This window comes from Pelobates fuscus, chromosome 5 (genome assembly GCF_036172605.1).
Source record: "Pelobates fuscus isolate aPelFus1 chromosome 5, aPelFus1.pri, whole genome shotgun sequence".
Classification (NCBI taxonomy): Eukaryota; Metazoa; Chordata; class Amphibia; order Anura; family Pelobatidae; genus Pelobates; species Pelobates fuscus.
Window position 1 is genome coordinate 284,209,584 of NC_086321.1, and position 24,385 is coordinate 284,233,968.

The 24,385-nt window shown below is 39.5% G+C and overlaps 1 protein-coding gene across 1 annotated transcript; it reads right to left on the minus strand.

Moving 5' to 3' along the window:
• Window positions 1-287: 287 nt before the first annotated feature.
• On the minus strand, window positions 288-24,376 carry DDX49 (DEAD-box helicase 49). Its single transcript, XM_063455386.1, has 13 exons — window positions 24,231-24,376; window positions 21,080-21,203; window positions 18,942-19,027; window positions 18,717-18,838; window positions 11,091-11,278; window positions 8,395-8,535; window positions 7,955-8,030; window positions 7,529-7,605; window positions 6,399-6,496; window positions 5,598-5,672; window positions 4,517-4,605; window positions 1,774-1,845; window positions 288-1,463 (listed from the first exon to the last, which is right to left on the minus strand). The coding sequence occupies exons 1-13, from the start codon at window positions 24,343-24,345 to the stop codon at window positions 1,287-1,289; spliced, it is 1,440 nt and encodes a 479-aa protein (XP_063311456.1). The 5' UTR covers window positions 24,346-24,376; the 3' UTR covers window positions 288-1,286.
• Between the last annotated feature and the right edge of the window lie 9 nt (window positions 24,377-24,385).

Sequence of the window (24,385 nt, forward strand, 5' to 3'; positions counted from 1 at the left end):
TAGACATTAATGGCTGTGTGTTGAGTTATTTTGAAGGGACAGCAAATTTACACTGTGGTACACTTACTACTTTACATTGTAGCAGAGTGCAATTTCTTCAGTGTTGTCACATGACAAGATTTAATACAATATTTACAAAAATGTGAGGGGTGTACTTCTCTATCTAAAATATATTCAATACATAATCTTATAAACAGAACAGTATAAACAGAACCCTCCTAACTAGGAGGAAATCATAGAGTATAATGCATTTCTGTTAGTTACTGGTTACAAAATAGCAAAAGGAATTAGTAACATCATCTTTTAATATTGCAAATCCAAAGAGAATACAGAATCTCTTAAATACATTATCCATTCCGTTACCGTGTAATCTCTTTTAGTAAAGATGATATGAATACAGTTAATGTCTTTTGGACTAGCAATCTTGTTTTGGTGAATTAGGAGGGGGTTTGATTTGCATAATGTATCTTGAAAAAGTTCCTTTCATTGTCTTAAACGTTCATCTGTCAAATTATACATTTTACGCAATAAACAAAAAAAAGACTTTTTTTTACCAAGACACGGGACCTAGTGAAACACTTGGGCAAGTGATTTATACAAAGCAGTCGAGTGCAAGGTTCCCAAAAATAGTCTATAATTCTACATGCAAATTAAATAAATTTCTACAGATGACAGAAGAGCAATACTATTTTACGAGACAGCCATGGCTGTTAGGCATTGTGTTGTCCTTGAATAAAATCAGCACAGAACTGAAACTTCCCATCAACAAAATAATAATAAAGAGCATTCTTGCAGACTGTGTTGGAACAACAGATGACAAAATATCCATGACTTTTAAACTGTGAAAATCTGAGACATGGCCTTCAAGATCCCAGCCATATTTATCACGAGACATTCAAAATACTAGCAAACGTTATGAAGAATGGCAAAAAAAACCTCTTAAATCCCAGGAAAGCCACTGTCATATTTTGGAGAATGTTAACAATGACAATACTCAGCCACATGTGTAGATCGCTAGTATTCAGGATAATAACAATCAGCATTTACTACAAAAGATTTGACAGCAGGAATTAAGCATGTCAAGTGTAATAATCAAAGGCACTTGGTTCCAAAGTTGCAGTGGGGAGGATTATCCAAGGCTACAAGTTTAATTGTACAACAGAGGCCAGAAAATCCATAGCCATCAGGATGATGATAAACAGTCTAGACCCTGCATGGAAGATCTAGACCTCCAGGTCTATCCATGTACTTTTGGTGGACTTATTTCCCCTTAAGAGGGAGTACTGTCATTGCTGGGACTTGGCTGCCTTTTTTCCCTGTCGCAGAAATTTCTTCTTTAATTTCCTGCGTATTTGGGCATCATGCTTCTGCTGAATGGACTCCTGAATGTGCTCCTTGAATTTCTTCTTCTGCTTCTTAATTTTCTCCAGCTCTGCTTTCCGTTTTGCTTCCAGAACAGGATCCTTCAATAAAATAGATAGGTAAATATGTCAAGACCATAACTTGGATATGTTCCCTTAAAAAACAGCTGTAATTACTAAAATAGTGTGCATCTAAAAGTAGTCATATGCAGGTATTCTACCTTAAAAAGTAGTAGTATCAAGAAATCTGAGGCCTTATTTTCCTTACTTTATTATCATACTACCTCTTTTTCCACGTATACCTCTAGGAATGGCTGGGATTAATAAAAGGATATCCAAAGCATCCACCTTTGTTAGTAGAGGCGAAATATTCGTATGCACTACATTAAATAGAAGTGTTAGCACTTCTTACCTTTCCCTCAAGAATGAGCTGCTTTCTCTTGTTTATCTCCTTCTTCTCATCAAAGTCTGTGCATTCTAGTTTCTGGAGCAAAAAGACACAATGTATCACTAACAGAAAATTTGCGGACAAAGCCAACAGGCATTTGGAGTACAGATGGAATTTCTGCCAGTGGCTAAGCAACAGAAGAAAACAAAAGATAAAATGTTACTTACTGTACATTTATTTTTGTTAGGATTAGATGCAGTGCACAACAGGGATATCCACTCTGTCTGGGCAGGAAAAGGCAGGTAGTCACCTAGAAATTTAAAAGTCAACCTCTCCTAATACTCCTCCTCCGTCAGGTATAAAATCCCAATGTGTTCTAATAACTATATTTATTAAACAGGTAGGAAAATACGTGCACTGCCTCTAACAAATTTATGGTAAGTAAAATTTGATATTTTCCCTCCAGATTAGAGGCAGTGCACAAGAACAATGAAGAGACCTGTATGTCTAATGTATAGTGTTTGGAGAAAGTGTGAATGGGGGACCGGGTAGCTGCTTTGCAAATCTGAGGAGTAGCTGAAACCCTGAATGCCCATGATGTGGCAATTGCCCTTGTGGAATGAGCTTTTAAATTAGAGAGGAGAAGCATTGGAAGACCTTTATGCAATAATGTTAGCTTATTTTATCCATCTTGCCAATGAACCTTTTGATGCCATTAAACCTTTCTATTGACCCTGATAAAGTACAAACAACCTTTCGGAAGGACCAAAGGAGCAGTTTTTTTTTCTTTCTAAATGTCCCTGTAGAGTGTGTCTGACATCGAGGCAATGGAAATTCTGTCAATTTTGGGAAAATAATCTCTTGGTTCAGGTTGTCTGTTGAAACCTTAAGAGGAAAGGAAGGAATCTCCAGGTACTAGGAAGAATTTTTTTTCCCAGATCCTGGAATATACTATACCGGTGTAATTTTTTTGGTGGCAATCAGGATGTCAATAAGTTCTGGGCTTAGACCCTTGGGACTTAGGATCTGGCATTCAGATACCAATGCAGTGAGCTTTAAGGTCTTGAGATTCTGTAGAGGAACTAGGCTGCGTTCCAAGATTTCAACAGACATTGAAAGATGGAGGTAGTCTTTCTTTGATAGGTTCAACGGCATTGAAAAACAGTTTCTCTGGGACCAGAGGGAAAGAATCTCAATGATCTTTGCTTTGTCCAAAATGATTTTTTGTAAAATTCTTGGAAAAAGAAGAACGGGGGGCAAAATGAAAGCTAGCTGAAAATCCCAGTGATTCTCTAGGGCATACACAAAGTCTGGACTACCTGACTGGTTGATTGAGGCAAACCTTTGGTTTTCCTGTTTGTTCTTGAGGTCATTAGGTCTATGGTGGCATTTCCAAATTTCAATAAGACTTCCTTGAAAGTTTGATTGGAGAGAGAACAATCTCCCTGCTTTGTGCATCTGCCAAAGTATTGGTTACTTCTTTTATATGTACAGCAGAAAGGAAGAGAAGATGGTGTTCTAACCACAGCATCATTCTGGAGCACTACTTTGCCAGGGAGTGAGAACAAGTCCATTCTTGTCTGTTTAAATACAGAACTGTGGTAGAATTTTCTGATATTATCTGCACATGATGTTTCTTGAAACTCAGGAGTTCCCAGTAATTTGATGACTTCCGGAAACCCTGAGTTATCCATTGTCCTTTTGTCACATGTTTTCCAAGATGAGCTCCCCAACCATATATTGAAGCATCTGTGGTATACAGTAATTCTTCATTGTGAATGAAAGACCTTCCTGTCAGGAATTGAGAAGTCGTACACAAATAGAAACTTCTTATTGTTGAATGCCAGATTTTCATCAATTGATCTAGAGAAGATGTCCCTCTGTCCCATTCCACTATAATGTTTTTCTGTAAAGGCCTCATTCTGAATTTCTGAAGTTCCGAATTGTACATGTACATCAGCACATTTGGAACTTCGGTCGAACAAAAGGTCTTCCGGACATTCATTCCACCGTAGTGCGTAGAACCTGCATTATAATTTGAGAGCCGTCTGGGAATGCGTCCAGTAGTAGCCAGGAATCCAACTTGGCATAGAACAGCTACTGCTCATTTTCTCTATAACTGCATGGTCTTTCCGCTCGCCGCCCATGGAGATATCAGACCGGGTCCCTAAGACAGCAACCTTGACAACTTGTGGTCCACTTGTCAGTCCCAAAATACAACAAGAAAAAATACTGGCAAGGAGATGGGAGATCTGGACTCTTAAGGAGGAGGGACTATTTAAATTTGTATATCTTATTTTGCAACCGGCTTGTCCAAAAGGGAATACAAACCCCACTCTGGTACTGCTACTATATGTTAGGAAAAAATATTTGAAACTAACCTAGGGGAATCGACAGGCAAAAAGGAACGCAGATGCACAACGTCCGTTTCATCGTTCGGCAGAGAAGAGGGAAGAGCCAGGCCCGCCTGAAGACCTATGTTCTCGCTGGAGCTGAGTCCGCCTTGGACTCAGCCACTGCCTTACCGTACTCCTGAAAACAAAAACGTAAGTGCCTACCTAGCCTGCCAAAACCAGGCAGAGACCTGGGGTTATTAGGACATGTTGGGATTTTATGTGTTATGGAGGAGTGTTAGGAAGGGCTTAAATATTAAATTTCTAGTTGACTACCTGCCTTTTCCTGTCCAGACCGAGTGAGTGGATATCCCCTGTTGTGCACTGCCTCTAACCTGAAAAAAAACAAACAAAAAAAACAGGGATGAACTTACTATTTCACACTCTCTTCGAGTCACATTGACATGGGTGAGGATTTTCAGCACCTCGCTCTCCTTCACAGAGTATTCCTGTAGCTTCATATCTGAGGGGAGGTTATTTAAAAATCAGAATTAATAGGCCATAACGGAGCTGTAGAGTCTCTGGGTAACACCAATGACAGGTAAAATGTGAACATATACAACTTTACATAATCCAATACTAAACAATAAATTGTCAGATCAAACATGAAAGAATGAGAGTCACCAAAAATATAAATGGAGATGTAAACTAAATGGAGAAAAGTTGATAACTGACAAGTGTGTTCAAACAAAAGCAGCCATAAAGGAAAAAAAACATTTCAACTCTGCTAACTTTAGGCTTAAACGGTCAACCAAAAAAAAAACAATCCGTCAAGATGGAAAAGGTTTTCAATTTAGCAGTTTATCCTATATTTTGCAATTCCCACAAAAAGTGGTAAATAATAAAAATACATATGTTGAGCTTAATAAAAAGAATGGAAAAACCTCTGATAAACATGCAGGAACTAAAAGTGATCACACATACATACACACATTATCTCACCACATTTCAAAATATCACAAAAATTATTTTTTTAGTCAAGTTACTGCTAATTAGGAAGTGTAACTTTCACTTTCAAATGAACCTGGTGATCCACTAGCACCTACCATTAGATATATATAAATTAGAGAAGTAATAACACCAATAAAGGACTAATGTTATATGGTACACTAAAATATCTATTAAGATTACTGCAATATGTGTGGTGCCAACTTATTCCCCAGCGCTTTACAATATTATCAAAGGAGAATTTAGCAACAAATGGGATAAGTTATTACAAATTTTACAAGGAAAAATCGGTTGACCTTTCTCAAACGGGCTTACAATGACTGAGAACAAAAAAAGAAAAAAAAAAAAAAATATATATATATATATATATATATATATATATATATATATATAATTTTTTTTTTTTAAATCAGCTTACCGTTCTCCTCCTCCACCCCCCCCCCCCCAAAAAAATAGAAACATACACAGAGAACCTGTGTTATAAACTGAAGGACAAAATATACTCACTGATCTGCTCTTCTACTGCATTTACTAAATGAATGTCATATTGTGTAACCAAAGTGATTGCCAAACCTTTTCGCCCTGAAAAAGAGACAGATAAGGATATATGGAAAACATTCATGACCACAAAACATCATCTAGAGAGAGGAATATACTAAGCATTTGATTTTTTTTTTTTAACCTTTGGTTTGCGTATATTAGACTTATGCATAAACGGGTTTCAGCTGCTAAGAACGAATCAAATGCATTTTAATCTGTGACTGAATAAATCAATCTGTCTGGTATTTACCTGTGGAGACTTAGTCATTGAACAAGACTCCACAAGTAAATCCTGCACAAATGGATTAATTCGGATTTAGATTAAGATTTCATTCGTAGCAACTGAAACTCATGTGTGCACAATCTAGTGTACAGTACTCTAAAGGTGCAGTCTTGTACACATTTGCAATTTAAGCAGCATAGTCAGCTCTTTTGTAGAAAGAATGATTATCAGTGCTGTTATTGGTGTATGCAAGTGTTAAACTATATACCTCGACCCAATTCCCAAAAGTGCTATTAGAACACAAAATCCCATTTTCTACAACTAAAGGGCAGATTTGTTGCTTTAAACTAAAGGATTTAAATATTTACATAATTTAGAGTCCATGTTTGTTAACACACTCTCTATACGCATTTACCACATGCTAGGGACCTGAAACTATTTGAGGCTCTGCCGTGCCAAGTAGAATTCACATGATATTTAAATATCCTGGAGATTTGTCTTAAAAGGCACATTAGCTCGGGGTTTCCATGTTATAGGACTCCCACCTGCTCTTGCTGTACGTCCCACGCGGTGGATGTATATCTTAGGCAGTCCTGGGGTATTGTGGTTGATAACAACTTGGACAGAAGGAATATCCAACCCCCTAGGAAGAAAGAAAAGCAGAAAATAAATCTGGGTTCCCTTCATTGACATATAGACAATAATGTACACAGGTGTATTGGGGACAAAGGATGTGGGGGTAATGTGTAGCTCCCCCACCTCATTGTATGCACCAGCACACAAAATATAACAAAATACAAAAGGAACACAAATGTCCAATAAGCCTTATTGTGTATTAAGATCCCTTTATTGGCATCCACAAATTGCAGCAACATTTCAAGAGAAACCCTGTCTTTATCAAGCTTAATAAAGACAAAGTTTCTGTCTACATGTTGCTGCTATTTGGGAACTATAAAGGGATCTTAGTAAACATCAAGGCAAGGAGTACTGGACACCTGTGTTCTTTTGAATTTGGAAATCTGTCAGATAGCGGAGCCGATGTCCTTTGCGCCCTTGCAAGTTCATATACCAGGTAGGTATTTTTTCCTATATTACGGTCTAAAATGTAAATGAGCCAGAGATTTTAAAAAAAAAAAAAGCAACACACATACACACAATAAGTATGATAGGTTAGTCTAAAAATAATTTATAATTTCCAACCATAACTCCTGGGTTATAGGAAGGTGGGCTTGACGAACGTGTCTACTGGCTTAGGGACACCAAACAAGTCAAGATATCCCACACAACAGATGACTGTACATTGTACAAGCCAGTGGGATTTTGTTTATTTCTGCTTAAGGCACAGGCAACTGCAACATGGTAGGTGGGGGAGTAGTAGGATTTAGCTGTGATGTGCAAATGCTATTTTACAGAAATAGTAGCAGATTTGAAAAATAACTAAGACAGCAAGTTGTAATGGCCAACAGTAGAAGAATCTAATACTTGGGATGTGTATAATTATCTTTAAGACAAAGGACAATTTGACATGTTAATATAAGCAAAGCACGTGGGCCACTTAGTTTTCATGAGTCATAATAATCTGCATTTAGAGCAGAGTATTGTAAGCTGGTTCCACACAGAGAACGAACCCTCAGCAACATTATACAAGAATGTCGGCAGTGCTTCGACTGCATACCTGGCAGCAACATCCGTCGCAATGAGAATCTTGTAGATGCTGGATTTGAACTTGGCAAGGGCAGCAAATCTTTGCTTCTGGAGGAAGATAAAACATACATCATATTAATGTTTCAGTACCAAAGAGCCAACATTCTCTGAGAATGGGGTAAAGAGATTGCTGCAAAAAATTCTATAAAGAAGAATTGGAAGAGAAAAAAAAAAAAATCATGATTGATGATGGAAATGATTAATGCAATGGATTTTGTATCAAAAAAATGTAAAAAAAAATAACGATGGTAAAAATTAATGCAATGTATCTGGTACAATATAAATGCTTTAAAAAAATTATAGAAATGATTAATACATTGGATTTTGTACAAAGACATCTGATTGATACAAATAGGTTATTCAGCTTGGCTTCATAAGCTCTCTTCAGACTCTTTACCTGTTTCATCATCGAGTGCAAGGCCACAGATGGGAAGTTGAACTCACGCAGCATCATGTTTAGAACCTGACAGTTTCTGAAGGATGAAGACATCTAAGGTCAGACAGCAGGACATTGCATTCCCATCATCACATTTAAACAGTTACTTTTAGTAAACTACTAACAAGCTCAGTAGCCAATCATTCAAAACTCGATCACTGCTTATCACACAAATTCTAACACCAGGCAGCAAACATTGTCAGTTAAAGAGCGTGTCTTCTTCATTTACTCCTAGGCTGGCAAGCATTTTACTTACATGCATGTACTCTTTTTACATATTCCCCTCCTGTTACCCATCAACAGTTCTACTGTCTTCTTGATCAGAACGCTCATTTACACTATGCCAAATCAGATGAATAGATTAAACACTTCTCCTCTTTATTTACACAAATATTTCTTACTTGCAGGTGTTTGTGAAGATCATGATAGACCAGTCCTCATGTTCATCCTGGAACTTTTGAATCAGATGGACCAGATAAGCATCCTTTACCTTCTCAGGTACCAGGACATACCTTTGGTCTAACTGCTCGACTGTTCGCACCCTATAGAAATAGCAGATGACCATATCGTGAACCTCTGTGATGTGGAACGAAATTGCTTCCTTGGGCAGGAAAGCATTCAATTAAATAGGATTGTACATAACTTTCTGCTTATATTGGAATTGGTGTGAGTATATTTTGAGTAAAACATATAGAATTCAGAATTACTATACATTAAGATTTTCTGGGCACCGTGATTGCCTATTCTAGTTCAGCAACATCTAGGAGGCCAGAGTTTGTGTTCCTCACCCTATATAGTGTTCCAATTGGAATTTACACTTCTTCCACAATCTAAATTTGTATATTGGCAGATTAAAGCCCTTTTGTCTGACAATAATTTATATGTAGGACACCGAACAACTCGAAAGATAGTTACGAAATTTGAAGAGATGTGTATAGCACTTACTCCACCTAGGAAAGTACTATCGCTCGGTTATAACATTCTAACAAACCCAAGAGAAACAGCAACACCGAAATTTATGATAGATTGGCAAACTGATATCCAAGAAATTATATCAGAAGATGAATGGAACAATATTTTTACGGCACATTTGGGAATGTCTTCATGCACAGGACACTTTGAAATATCACGGAAAATTCTATATAGATGGTATATGGTACCTACTCGCATTCATGCAATTTATTCTGACGTACAAGACACATGTTGGAGATGCCACTCCTATAAAGGAACTATGCTTCATATATGGTGGACATGTGAAAGAGTCAACAACTTATGGAGAGAGGTCGAAACAATGATCCAAGAGGTGACATCATATAAATTAGATCACACACCGAAAACACTTCTTCTCAAAGCCTTTCCGGACCATATCCCTAAATCTATGCGCAAATTAATTTTTTTTATTACTATCTATAGTGTCAATTCTTATAGCTAGAAATTGGAAAACTACAATCTTACCTACAACAGATGAAATCAAAACATTAATGTCCCTGACTACAGATTATGAGCTTACCATGTGGAACCAGACTAAAATTGGGAAACTAAGTTTAAAAGTAGCTAGCTGTTGGAAAACTTATAGACAAAGATAATAACCGAATAAGCTTAACAGACATATGGGGTATATATTTAGAATAGGATGTGAGAAATTAAACCTATTTTTTTTAGTTATTACCAGAACATAACTCAGAATATAATTGAGCAGAAATTAATGAAATTTAATAATAACCATTAAAATTTTGGCTTAGCCCCTTGTGGACCGATCTCTTGGAATGAAAGGGAGTTGAGACATATTACATATCTTGAGTGCCGATGAGGGGTTAATTGAGTCTTCACTATTGGCCTAGGTCAAGCTTTAACATAATTCAAGATATATACAACTAACAGGACACATCATTTATTCCTTTTCTTAATATTACGCAACCAAACCAAATATAAGTTCTTACTGGCAGACTAGTTTAAATATATGAATGTCTAGGAGAGACCCTTTTCCTTTTATTTATTTATTTTTTTCCTTTCTCTTTTCTTCAGTAGTTGTTAACATATCCTGAGGGGAATCTCAGAGTGGACATATTGGTATCCACTAGGGTATATGTAATAAATGTGGACAGGATTTATATATTATATATATTACTTAAAGGCAATATGACTAATGCATAATATTGTATAATAAGTGTATGACTAAAATGATCTAACACTACTGATTGTACCCCAATCCCTTTTTTCTTTCTGTACCCCCTGTTTGTTTTCTGTTTTTTTTTTCCTCTTGAAACCTTTTGAAAAATAAAGTAAAATACAAATTGTAAAAAAAAATGTGCTAAAGAGGAATTTACAAAAATGGCATTTCTTAACAGTTAATAGTATTGACGCACGTCAGTGAGTAATACAATAAGGCATCGTTTCCTGGAGAATGTCCTTAGCCTTTTCTAAAAGGGGATGGCTTTAATATATGATCTCATGAGCACAATGACAAAAGCAATGGAGCTGGACACAGACCAGAGTTTAAATTAAAAACATATATAACCACCTTCCACGTCATAATCAGCATTGAAGGGACACTCTGGAAATTACCACAATTAAAAACTAACCTGGTTCCACCGACTGGCTGTCAGACAACCAGTCCTGTTACTTCCTGGTTGTTTAGCTCAGTGGAGGTAAGCTCAAGAGGCAGCAGCTGCCTAGAACACTCACCTTGCAAAGGCTTCTCACTCAGCAGTATTGGAAAGTCTGTGATTGGACAGCTAGTATATGTCCACTCACAGTGAGAATGTAATCAACATTCACTTACACTAGAGCTCAGCTGACGCGTTCAGCCTGTGAATGTTTTCTAAATATAGACGGAATTTATATTGCGAATGTGTAAATGTAACTGCAATAGGGATACAGTGAGTGAAGAGCCTGGCCACAGGTATCCCGGGGACTAAAGGTTTGTGTGAAACGGTTTGAAACTAGTTGACACAAAACAGGGGGATGGTGCTAGGGGCATGCTATTACCATAACCAACACAACACACTGTAGTAATGATGCTGCTTAGGGTGGCGCTCTAAGTAATCTTTCTATAGATGGTATGTTTTTTGATGTACATGTTTAACCTGCCCCTTACTCTGAAGTGGATTCCCAGAAGAAGGGCTTGTTCATGGCGATGGACTTCAGTTCCTGCAAAGTGTCTGTCAAAGTGGCACTAAACAGCAGTGTCTGGCGTTGGGCAGGGACAGCACTAAGGATCACCTGAAGGTCCTGGGTGAAATCTGTGCACCCCTGCTCTAATAGACGATCAGCTTCATCCAAAACCTACAAGGGAACAGGAGAGAGAGAGAGAGAGAGAGAGAGAGAGAGACATTACGAATTGTTACAGACTGAAAATTTAAAGGGACACTGTGGGCACCAGTGCAAATGTAATGCAATGGATTTGACAGGGTTTTGCCTTATTAATATGCTGTGTTGTTGTTTGTATGCAAAATTCTTTGTAGTTTTGTACATAAAATATGTTTTGCAGAATGCTGCACCCACTCACTCCAGAAAGACTTCCTTATCAGCTCAGCCACTAACGGATTGATCGGTACAAAGCACAGTGTCTGCAGCCAGGTTGTGATTTAAATGACCAGTAAAGTTACCCAGACCACTTTCGTTTGTCAAAATGAACAAAAGGATTACACACAATCAGGAAATTTGGTATTATCTTTGAAGATTTAAGCCTTTCACTTTACGTACTAGAATAGTGGGTACTGTTCCATCTACTGTTAAAAAATGGCAGCTATAATACATGTTCATCAAACATTTTGTTTTGCTTGTTTTATAAGCTTTTGGGAAACAGATTCATTAGCAGTACATATCTTATCTATCTAAAAAGCCATCAAGACTTAGAAAGCATGTCACTTGGTGCAGAATTGACAGACATAAAGGGTGCTTTTCAACTTGTTTTGTAATTACAGTGACTTGACCACTAGGTGGCAGCATTTGCACATGGCATTTATTGACTCAACTTATATAATTTGATGTAAAAAAAAAAAAACTGATAAAATTTGTATCTTGTGATACTTCTTTACTGGACTAATATAATTTAATGACAAGCTTTCGAGAGAACCTTCCTTTCTCAAGTCTAAAGCATTTCTGCTTTAGGGGGAAAGAGAGAGAAAAAAACAAGCAGAAAGTGCTTTTTTCCTCTCTCCCCACCCTCACTCTGTGTCTATCAAACCTATGTCTTATCTGCACTCATGTAGCTTTAACCCCTGTATCACAACTCAACTTTGAATTCTATGTGTTGTCTTTGCTAAGAAATGCTTTAGACTTGAGAAAGGGAGGTTCTCCCGAAAGCTTGTCAATACAAAATTCTGTTAGTCCAATAAAAAAGGTATTACAAGATACAAATTGTATCTGTTTTTTTTACATCTGCATCACTGGACTAATACGGCTGCAATCTCTACTTGAACTCTGTATAATTGGAAGAAGGCATTGTTTTTCTTTCCACATGTAATTTATGTTTTAATGTGGCAAGCTATGTGCAAAATAATTCAGAAGATATTGATTCTCATCTAATACTGAGAAAAGGGTGTACAATGCACTGGTGTTGAAATTAATGTAGTTTACTTATATACACTATATTGTTTTAACCCCTTCAGGACGGAGTCAATAGTGCACGTTCTGATCAAAACTAACATATAGCGCAAATTCCAGTTTTTGTTTACGTCTGTTCACCCGTAGTTCCCCTCTTTCATATTATATGCACCCACACTTATTATATATATCATTTTGTTCAGGAGAAACAGGGCTTTAATTTATCATTAACTATTCATATATGGAACATAATTCATTATGAATAAAATTTAAAAAATGTGAGAAAATAAGATTTTTTTTTAAATTTGTATTTCCGTCTGACATTTTAGCTGTGAATGTCATAATACTGTTTTACTGCACAAAAATGCACATATTTGTAATCAGCGATGTCTCACGAGTACAACAGTATCCCCCATTAACAGGTTTTATGGTGTTTTGGAAAGTTACAGGGTCAAATATAGAACGTTCCATTTTCAAATAGAAATTTGCCAGATTGGTAATGTTACCTTTGAGACGGTGTGGTAGCCCAGCAATGAGAATTACCCCAATAATGGCATAGCATTTGAAAAAGTAGGCAACCAAAGGTATTGAAAGTGGGGTATGTTTAGTCTTTTTTAGTAGCCACTTAGTCACAAAGACTGGCCAAAGTTAGCGTTCATATTTGTTTTTGTGTTAAAAAAGCAAAAAACGAATATTTGGCCAGTGTTTGTAACTAAGTGGCTACTAAGAAAGACTGGACATACCCCACTATACCCCACAATACCTAGGGTTGTCTACTTTTGCAAATGGTATGCCATCATGGGGGTAATTCTCATTCCTGGGCTACCATACGCTCTCAAAGGCAACATAACCAATCTGGCAAATTTCAATGTCAAAAAAATGAAATGCAAGCCTTATATAATACTCTCTAACTTTCCAAAACACCATGAAACCTGTACATGGGGGGTACTGTTATTCTCGGGAGACTTCACTAAACACAAATATTAGTGTTTTAAAACAGTAAAACATATTACAACAATAATATAGTCCATAAAAGTGCAGTTCGTTTGTAAAAAATGCAAAAAACGTAATTTACTTAAAATATAATCGTTGTAATACAATTTACCAATTTGAAACACTAATATTTGAGTTCAGCGAAGTCTCCTGAGTAAAACAGTACCCCCCATGTACAGTTTTTATGTTGTCTTGGAGAGTTACAGGGTCAAATATAGTGCTTGCAAATTAAATTCTCAGCACTTTCTCCCTGTGTTGTCAGGTATGTAAATCAAATCACCTAATTATGTTAAAAGATTACTTAAATATACACGTAGAATTTTAATATATATGCATTTATAGGTATTTAAACTCTACGTGTATACTAATGTAATCTTTTATGTAATTATATGTATTTATCTATATATATATATTTGCGGTTATTTGCATTTTATATATAGATAGATATATATAGAATGTAATTCTAAGTGTATTTTGTTACCAATATATATATATTAATAACAAAATACAGTTAGAATGAAATTACATATGTATATATAATTTATATTAAATTTTGTTTCAATATTTTATTTAATATTATTTTATTTATTTATTATAGTAATTATACGTATTTATATATATATATATATAATATATGTGTATATATCTATTATATATTTAATATATGTATATTATATATATGTAACGTCATTCTAAGTGTATTTTAATACTAATATATGTACTTATATTAGTATTAAAATTCACTATGTATGACGTTAAATATATATAATATACATATATATATATATATAAAAATATATTTAACGTCATACATAGTGTATGTTTGTATATTTATTTTTAAACATGTTTAATAATTTTTTTTTACACTACCTACCAGCAGGGGGACTGTAATATTTTAGACAGTCCCCCTGCTGGCAGATCCACAGCCAGCTATAGGGGGCCATGTGATCGCTCTTTGCAGTGGCGGATCCAGAGCTTGATCTCGGGAGGGGCACTTGTAGATTATTTAAATAAATAATCCAGACACAATAACCACTACAGCTCAGTTTAGTGGTTATAGTGCCAATAATGCCAAGACCCCCTCCCAGAGTAAGTAGTCAAACTGTTTAAGAACTGTTTGACAACTTACCTGAGGTCCTCTGGGGAATGGGGCTGTAGTAGGGCAGAGGAGCAGTGGTATGTGTGAGTGGTGCAATGTGTGAGGGGTGCAGTGTGTGTGTGTGTGAGGGGGACAGTGTATTAGCAGTGTGTGTGTGTGTGTGAAGGTTGCAGTGTGTACGTGAGGGCGGCAGTATATGTCAGGGGTGCAGTGTGTGTGTGGGTCAGTATGTGTGTGTGACAGTTACAGTGTGTGTGTGGGGGCAGTGTGTGTATGTGGGGGCAATGTGTTTATGGGGGGCAGGGGCAATGTGTGTGTATGGGGGGCAGGGGCAATGTGTGTATATGGGGGGCAGGGGCAATGTGTGTATATGGGGGGCAGGGGCAATGTGTGTATATGGGGGGCAGGGGCAATGTGTGTATATGGGGGGCAGGGGCAATGTGTGTATATGGGGGGCAGGGGCAATGTGTGTGTATATGGGGGCAGGGGCAATGTGTGTGTGTGTGTGTATGGGGGGCAGAGGCAATGTGTGTGTGTGTGTGTATGGGGGCAGGGGCAATGTGTGTGTGTGTGTGTATGGGGGGCAGGGGCAATGTGTGTGTATGTGTGTGTATGGGGGGCAGGGGCAATGTGTGTGTGTATGGGGGGCAGGGGCAATGTGAGTGTATATGGGGGGCAGGGGCAATGTGTGTGTATATGGGGGGCAGGGGCAATGTGTGTGTATATGGGGGGCAGGGGCAATGTGTGTGTGTATATGGGGGCAGGGGCAATGTGTGTGTATATGGGGGGCAGGGGCAATGTGTGTGTATATGGGGGGCAGGGGCAATGTGTGTGTATATGGGGGGCAGGGGCAATGTGTGTGTATATGGGGGGCAGGGGCAATGTGTGTGTATATGGGGGGCAGGGGCAATGTGTGTGTGTGTATGGGGGGCAGAGGCAATGTGTGTGTGTGTGTGCGTATGGGGGGCAGAGGCAATTTGTGTGTGTGTGTGTGTATGGGGCAGGGGCAATGTGTCTGTGTGTATGGGGGGCAGGGGCAATGTGTCTGTGTGTATGGGGGGCAGGGGCAATGTGTCTGTGTGTATGGGGGGCAGGGGCCATGTGTGTGTATGGGGGGCAGGGGCAATGTGTGTGTATGGGGGGCAGGGGCAATGTGTGTGTATGGGGGGCAGGGGCAATGTGTGTGTGTATGGGGGCAGGGGCAATGTGAGTGTATATGGGGGGCAGGGGCAATGTGTGTGTATATGGGGGGCAGGGGCAATGTGTGTGTATATGGGGGGCAGGGGCAATGTGTGTGTATATGGGGGGCAGGGGCAATGTGTGTGTGTGTGTGTATGGGGGGCAGGGGCAATGTGTGTGTATATGGGGGGCAGGGGCAATGTGTGTGTGTATGGGGGGCAGGGGCAATGTGTGTGTGTATGGGGGGCAGGGGCAATGTGTGTGTGTATGGGGGGCAGGGGCAATGTGTGTGTGTATGGGGGGCAGGGGCAATGTGTGTGTATGGGGGGCAGGGGCAATGTGTGTGTATATCGGGGGCAGGGGCAATGTGTGTGTATATCGGGGGCAGGGGCAATGTGTGTGTGTATGGGGGGCAGGGGCAATGTGTGTGTGTATATCGGGGCAGGGGCAATGTGTGTGTGTATGGGGGGCAGGGGCAATGTGTGTGTGTATGGGGGGCAGGGGCAATGTGTGTGTGTGTATGGGGGGCAGGGGCAATGTGTGTGTGTGTATGGGGGGCAGGGGCAATGTGTGTGTGTGTGTATGGGGGGTAGGGGTAATGTGTGTGTGTGTGGGGGGGGCAGGGGCAATGTGTGTGTGTATGGGGGCAGGGGCAATGTGTGTGTGTGTATGGGGGGCAGGGGCAATGTGTGTGTGTGTGTATGGGGGGCAGGGGCAATGTGTGTGTGTGTGTATGGGGGGCAGGGGCAATGTGTGTGTGTGTGTATGGGGGGCAGGGGCAATGTGTGTGTGTGTGTGTATGGGGGGCAGGGGCAATGTGTGTGTGTGTGTATGGGGGGCAGGGGCAATGTGTGTGTGTGTGTATGGGGGGCAGGGGCAATGTGTGTGTGTGTGTATGGGGGGCAGGGGCAATGTGTGTGTGTGTGTATGGGGGGCAGGGGCAATGTGTGTGTGTGTGTATGGGGGGCAGGGGCAATGTGTGTGTGTGTATGGGGGGCAGGGGCAATGTGTGTGTGTGTATGGGGGGCAGGGGCAATGTGTGTGTATGTGTGTGTGTGTGTGTGTGTGTGTATGGGGGGCAGGGGCAATGTGTGTGTAGAAGAAGGATAGGGGGGGGGGCTTTTTTTTTTTTTTAATGTGTGTGTGGTTTTTTTTTTAACATTTAATTAAAATTAATATATAATTTATGTCCCCCCTCCCTTCTTACCTTTACTGGGAGGAGGGGGGACATCTTTCTTTCCCTGGTGGTCCCAGTGGGGATTCCCTGGTGGTCCCAGTGGTAGGAGTGAACTCTAGCCCGCGCTCCAGGGCTAGAGTTCACTCTCGCGAGATTTGGAGCGTTGCCGTGGTAACCGCGGCAACGCTCCAAATCTCGCGAGAGGAGGACCCGGAGGAGCTGCTGGTAACAGCTACCGGGTCCTCTCTCCCTCCCCTGCCGGTCGGTTGTCAGTAATGTGCCTGCAGACCGGGGAGGGAGATCACTGATCTCCCTCCCCGGTCTGCAGGCACAATGCAGGGCTGGCACTTGGGCAATGTCAGCCCTGCATTAGCCGGCAGGGGAGAATCTCGGGGGGGGGGGGGGGGGCAATTGCCCGTTGCCCCCCCCCTGGATCCGCCACTGGCTCTTTGAGAGCGATCACATGGCCCCCGGGGGCCTGATTTGCCGTGGGGGGGCTGCCTGGGCTGTGAGGCAGTCCTCCCGAAGCGGAGCGCCGGGAAGGTAAGTAACCCGGGCGCTCCAGGGCTCAAAGCCGTTACAGCGTTCTATGCCATCGCAACGGCTTTAAAGCCCACTTAAAGCGTGACGGCATAGAACGTCGTAACGGCGTTAAAGCCTTTGCCAGTTTTTTCAAAAGTCTTATTTATAAACATTGATACATAATCAGTACAGCCCCTAAAAAAAAAAAATATTACCAACACTATATTGTCACTTTTTTTCCTCTATGGGGGATTGGAAGATGCTGGATGTCCTCATGCAAAGAGCGAGGACATCCAGCAATGAAAACATTGCAGTTTCTCTAAAAGTACAATGTTTTCATTCAGAGTTAAGGGGATAGGGATCCCTTTTGAGCGACACTATGGTCACCAAAACAACTTTAGCTTAATGATGCAGTTTTGGTGTATAAATCGTGCCCCTGAAGTCTCACTGCTCAACTCTCCTGCCATTTAGGACTTAAATCACTTTGTTTATGCAGCCCTAGTCACACCTCGCTGCATGTGATTTACACAGTCTTCCTTAACACTTCCTGTAAAGTTAGATCTAATGTTCAAACTACCTTTTTTGTAAATTCTGTCTTATTTATTATGCCCTGCACTGTTAATAGCTTGCAGGAGCCTCGTGTGTGACTAAACTTTAATTTACTAAGCATGAGATAAAATCTGTTGAAGTTAACATTTGATTGAAAATGAAACCATTAATTTCCATGCAGACAGTGTGAGTCATCCCTAGGTATGGCTAGGGATGACTAAAGAGAAGCAAAATTAACTTTACTTCTAAATGGCAGAGTATTGAGCAGTGGGACTTCAGAGGCATAATCTATAAACCCAAACTGCTGTATTAAGCTAAAGTTGTTTTGGCGACTATAGTGTTCCTTTAAAAGTTTAGTGAACTAACCCTGCACTGTAACACACAGTTATTTACTAAATCATGAATTGTTAAAAACAGAGAAAGGAACTTCAAATTCTAGGTCAAATTAACCAAACTTGTTTATAAATAATGGATTATTTTTCCATTAAGACTATTTTGACCTGGAATTTGAAAATACCTGAAGTAACCCTCAATGACTCAAATCTCAACTGTACACTTCTCATTTACATATGAACTACTTGTGTGTTCTTTATAGAACCTGAGAAAGTGATCATTGCCTACACAATGGCACTTTGCCCATAGTCACTATGCCTTACCAAGAACCGAATTTTCTTGATGCTGAATGTGTTTGAGCTGCGGATATGGTCTGCCAACCGACCGGGAGTTGCAATTACAATGTGAGGCTTTCTAGCCAGTTCCAAAGCCTGCGCAATCATGTCTATAAAGGGGAAAAAAATAAATCATTGTATTCAACTTTTAGAACCCCAACTAATTTCCAGTCCCTCACTAGCACTAGAGTACAATACTTGCATCATACATACCCATTCCACCAACAACTATACAATCCTTCAATCCAAGCGGTTTGCCCAGCACACGGAATTGTTCTGCAATCTGATAGGCTAGTTCTCTACAGGTAAGAAAATAAATGTAAAAAAAAAAAAATTAGAACGGTTTTCTACAAGGAAACATTACACAAATTAAAATTCAAACAAACATGTACATCAGACAAATCTACATTATTCGTTAATCAGATTAAAGCTACCAAGTCTAAACAGCATTTATAATGTAAATACTGCATAAATCGATCAGATTGGAGAATATAAAATGAAGACACAAACATTAACTACAGTCAGAGATATTTGTTTTTCAACTGGAAAAGCCACAGCTTCCATAGGATTGTTAAATCATAGGATAGTTAAATGTTAACAAGTCCGCTAGTAAAATACCAAAAAGGTGACAATCCTATTTAGTAAGACACACAGAATATGGTTACAAAACAGTTCTGCTGCTGCTTTAGTCCCTTGCACAAGTAGCTTAACCAATTCACATCAGCAATGTGTGGCAGTGACAGGCTAAGAGCACAGCTCTGATGCTCTCAGCTGATCACTGCTTGGGATAATGTGGGAGCATCAGCCCAAGCAGCAAAAAGAGGCTAAGGTGTGAGTACTTAGGGACCCTCATTCAGTGTCAGATTGTTCAAAAACAGTTTAGCACTGAAAAGTGGGATAGCACAAGGGGCCTCCAGGCACAATAGCTATTTCAATGCAATCACGTGATGATGGTGCTTAGAGTGTCCTTTTAAATGATGGATGATAAGCTAGTATTTTCATAGTAAAATATGTTGATCATTTTATTCCTAAGAACAACAGTCATCTAATACCAGAAAGTATACTTTTTTATACTATGTCTTTCTGTTGTAAAAGCTGAAGTCACTTTTGATTGTACCCACCTATGCAAATTAGATTTTTGAACAATGTGTGAGATATGCAATTAATTTCTTACAAGCATATTGGGAGGCGGTCCACACAGAGATGGACAAGGTCTTGGACGATAACATAGCATTTGACCCGGCTGTGATGCTATTATTGCATACTGCTATGACAATTTCCAAATATAAGAAAACAATGTCACTGATCCCTGTCCTCTGGAGTAGTGTAGTACTGACAATTCAGAACTGGGTGGATAAGATGGAGGAAATAAGATCAATGGAGGAGCAGGCAGCAGCATTGTCAGATAGAACAGAAAAATGTATCGAGCTATGGAGACATTGACTCTCCTAAATTTCACTTAGGCTGGGGGAGGCACTTGGGGTGGAGCAGATCGGAGGGGGGGGGGGGGGGGGGGGGAGATGGGGAGATGTCTCCTGGTGCGGGGCAAACATGAGGCCTCCTTCAAGGTTGGTGTGGGTGGTCAGGTGGGAGTACACGCCTTGGAAGCGGTAGAAATGGGTGTAAGCAACAAGAAAGCATGCATGGCTACTAATCTAGCCTGCTTCAAAAGAGAGAAATGCAAATATATGCATAGGTTTGTTTTTCTTTTTTTATCCCTTCTATCTTGAATTCCACACCTTAAACCTCGCTTTGGTGCCGGCGTTCACCTGGGTGCTAATCATAATGGCCGACCCAGCGATCGGTGACCAAGGATTGCTGTATAGATAAACGTAGTGGTTAATCGCTCTTAGGCCATGATGGCTGGTTATTGTAACTTTGTTTACCTAGCTGAGGTTGTGAATCACTAAGAGCAAGTTGCTATGTTTACTTTGTGATTTTTATGTACATACTAACTGGATGCAATAAACAAACGGAATACTGGTGCAGTCAAAGAAAAGCGTGTAATAGAGAAAGGTAAAGACCGAATAGAGAAAAAAAAAAAAAAAGGGGGGTGGGAACAGAAGGAACAAGGGAAAAGTATTACACAATGTGCCTAATCATTAAATTCATGAAGCACTAATATCAAAAAAAGCAATAATTAATTACCCTAAGGTTTTTAAAGATATTGGTGGGCACCAAAACCCTATTCGGGATGAGTGAATTGAGAAAGGGAAAGACACTGACATCAAGCACTTGTAAATAATCAATACAAACTTTAAAAAGTTATGGTGACCCTTTAAGGTAGCGTGCATAACCATAATAACACAAATTACTTAAATTTCACCTCATTCCCAATGAACAGCACATACCGAGTTGGTGTGATAACCAAGCAAAATATTCCAAATGGATCCTCAGAAAGTTTCTGGAGAATGGGCAACACAAAAGCAGCTGTCTTTCCACTGCCGGTTTTAGCACAGCCCATGCAGTCCCGGCCTAAATAAATAAAATAAAAACAAAAAATATATATAAATCTGATACGGGTATACTCTAGAAGTTTAAAAAAAAAAAATCAAGAATAATATGTAAAATTATAGCTAGAAAACTACAATATTCACAAACACTTTCCATATAAAGTGTACTTTTTTTTTGGCGATGACCATAGCTTTTATGAAAAGAACACTCCAAGCACCATGACAACTACAACTCGCTGAATGGTTTGATTTTCAACCTGGGGTTTGCTGCGTGCCACATCCCCTCCTACACTACTATTGCTGAAAGCTCCTAAACAAGAGCTTCTGTTAGCTCTACTGAGCTAGGCCCTGCAGCTGTGGCTGGGATTGATCAGCTCTCTGTGACAGCAAGTTGTAGTGGTTATGGTGCTTTGAGTGTTCTTTAAACTATCTTAGATAAGAAAGGTCATATAAAATTAGAGCAGGTAAAGGGAATGCCACATTTATATGTACGACTGTCCCGCGTGTATTTTAGTGGTCTGTATGATACCTTCTAATGTGAGAACATTGTTACAGCTGTACAACAAAATTCATAAAGCTAAAGTAACTGAACACAGAAACAAGATTTTCTCCCCTGGATATATTTATGTCAGCACTTCAGATGGGTATAGATCCACCCAATCCTAATTTGGACAGGAACACCTGGTAACTAAATAAAAAAATTAAATAAAGTGACTGTATCTCCTATATACTTTTTGCAGCGACTTGGCAATCATTCAACTTTATTAATCATTACTGTTTGGATGTAGCTATATATTCTATTATAGGTCATCTTTTGTCTGAAGTGTTATTTGCTGTCCTATAATAAAGTTTTTCTAATAAATTATTTTGCCTCTTACATTCATTTGTTGGTTTCAGTTCGTTCTCCAACCCATATGTCTTTAGTTTGAGTATCACCTATCTGTAGTGCTGCCTTGGATATAGCCGGAAAAACAGAACATGTATATCATACTTACTTTTAGTTTCTTTTCAAGGATACAGATCATGGCAGCACTATGTTTCCACCCTCATTCTGGTCATTTTGTTCTGTGGCTTCAGGACCAAGACTTTGGGTGTGGGCTATTTTATTATTTATTTAGGATAGGTTCCTGTACAATCTGAGAGTGTGAGGAGATACAACCATCTATAGTGCTGCCATAGCCTATATCCAAGAAAAGAAAATATTAGTAAATATAATATAAATGTCCTTTTTTTTGCAGAAAGAGGCTTAGTGAAAAAGTATGTGAACATCTAGACATTTGCTTCCCTCCATAAATGAACACTATAGGGTCAAGAATACAAACATGTATTAAAAAACACTTTAGGTGGCCAACCCATTTGCCCCCTTAAATATAGTTAAAACTTAACTTTATTCCAGCTGCCCCTCTTGGTTGAGATTATCACAATTGATTTCAGCCAATCCAAAGCTTTCCCATAGGAAAGCATTGGAAGGGTAATGCACACATAACGTCAAAATGCTGCGCCAATTAGCATCTCCTCATAGAGATACATTGTATCAATCCATCTCCATGAGGAATGTTCAGCATCTCCATGCAGCGTGTGCAGATGCTGAATGTCAGTGCTGTATATTGTGCAGCACTGACCCAGGAAGCACCTTTAGTGACCATCTGAGTGACAGCCATGGGAGGTGTCCCTAGGCAGTGATATAAACAGTGTTTATTACAAAGCCTACAGGGACTGACTATAGACACCAGAACAACTATATTAAGCTGTAGTTTTTCAGGTGTCTACAGTGTTCCTTTAAATAAGCTGCTAACAATCTAAGGTTTATTCACTTATGTGTGAATCTTTATGAATTCAAACAACTTCTTTACTAAAGTGTGAACTGTCAGGAATTCCAAGTTTTACACTAAAAAGCTAAACAAGCTGATGTGGAGAATTTTTCCAAATTGGCTATTTTGGACTGAAATATTTTTTTAAAATCACGTAAAATTCTCGACAATTAACACTTGAATAACACTGAAAATGAATCTTTAATTTTAGGCAAAATTAAAAACACTGCTGACTTGGTGATTTTTTTTTTTCACCTGACAGGGTTACCGGTATATACTAAAGTAAGAATTTAAAGTGAATTTCAAATTAAAGGCTAGAAGAGCTCAACTGAAAGCATACTCGACTTAGAAACTTTTTCCAGCTCAGCTATTTCTACCTTAAATTTGACATTAACTTTGAATTCTCACTCTAGTTAACAACCCTGTGCATCTTGAAATTCAATTCAATGAGGTTTATGTACTAAACTGCAAATGTTAACGAATTTAGAAAAATATCCTTATTAAAGGACTATAGGCACCCAGACCACTTCAGCTCAATGAAGTGGTCTGGGTGCCAGGTCCATCTAGGGTTAACCCTGCCTGCTGTAAACATAGCAGTTTTAGAGAAACTGCTATGTTTACATATGGGTTAATCCAGCCTCTGGTGGCTGTCTCATTGACAGCCGCTAGAGGCGCTTCCGCACTTCTCACTGTGATTTTCACCGTGAGAAGACGTGAGCGTCCATAGGAAAGCATTGAGTAATGCTTTCGTATGGACTGACTGAATGCGCGCATTCACATTCAGCCAATGACGTCGGGAGGAGGAAGAGAGTTCCCCACGCCGAGAGAGCTGGCGCTGGAGAAAGGTGAGTGTTTAACCCCTTCCTCCCCCTAGAGCACAGCGGGAGGGGGACCTATTAATACTATAGTGCCAGGAAAATGAGTTTGTTTTCCTGGCACTATAGTGGTCCTTTAAGCTACAGTCACAGCTTGACGAATATAAGGTTAACTTTTACAATTCGGATTTTAATTGGCTCCAGTTCATAACTTAGCATTTTCGACAAAACCAAAGGTAGGTTCAAATAGCCAATACTGACAGTGTAGCAGAGATGTTTCACTAATATTTACCTTTTGTGTCTTTTTTTTCTACACAATGTGAAGTTTACAGGATAGCCCTGTCACTGCCAGCCTCCCTACATACATACATACATACATACATACATACATAGAGGAATGATTCCCCCTCCCCGGATACTCACCCTCCAGTATGGCCGGTATGCAGTTCTCCTGTACAGGGCTGGGCTTGCAGATCCCCAGTTGTTTACATTGCTCGATAAGCCAAGCAGAGAGACCGAGCTTAGCGAAAGCCTCCATTTCTGCTACATGTGATGTGCACTCAAGACACTTCCGGCGC

Coding starts and splice junctions, on each gene's coding strand:
- DDX49 (XM_063455386.1), bottom strand. CDS start 24,345: ATGGAGGCTTTCGCTAAGCTCGGTCTCTCTGCTTGGCTTATCGAGCAA. Junction 21,204..24,230: donor CATACCGGCCATACTGGAGG/GTGAGTATCCGG, acceptor TTATTTATTTAG/GCCGGGACTGCATGGGCTGT. Junction 5,673..6,398: donor GGGACGTACAGCAAGAGCAG/GTGGGAGTCCTA, acceptor TCTCTTTTTCAG/GGCGAAAAGGTTTGGCAATC.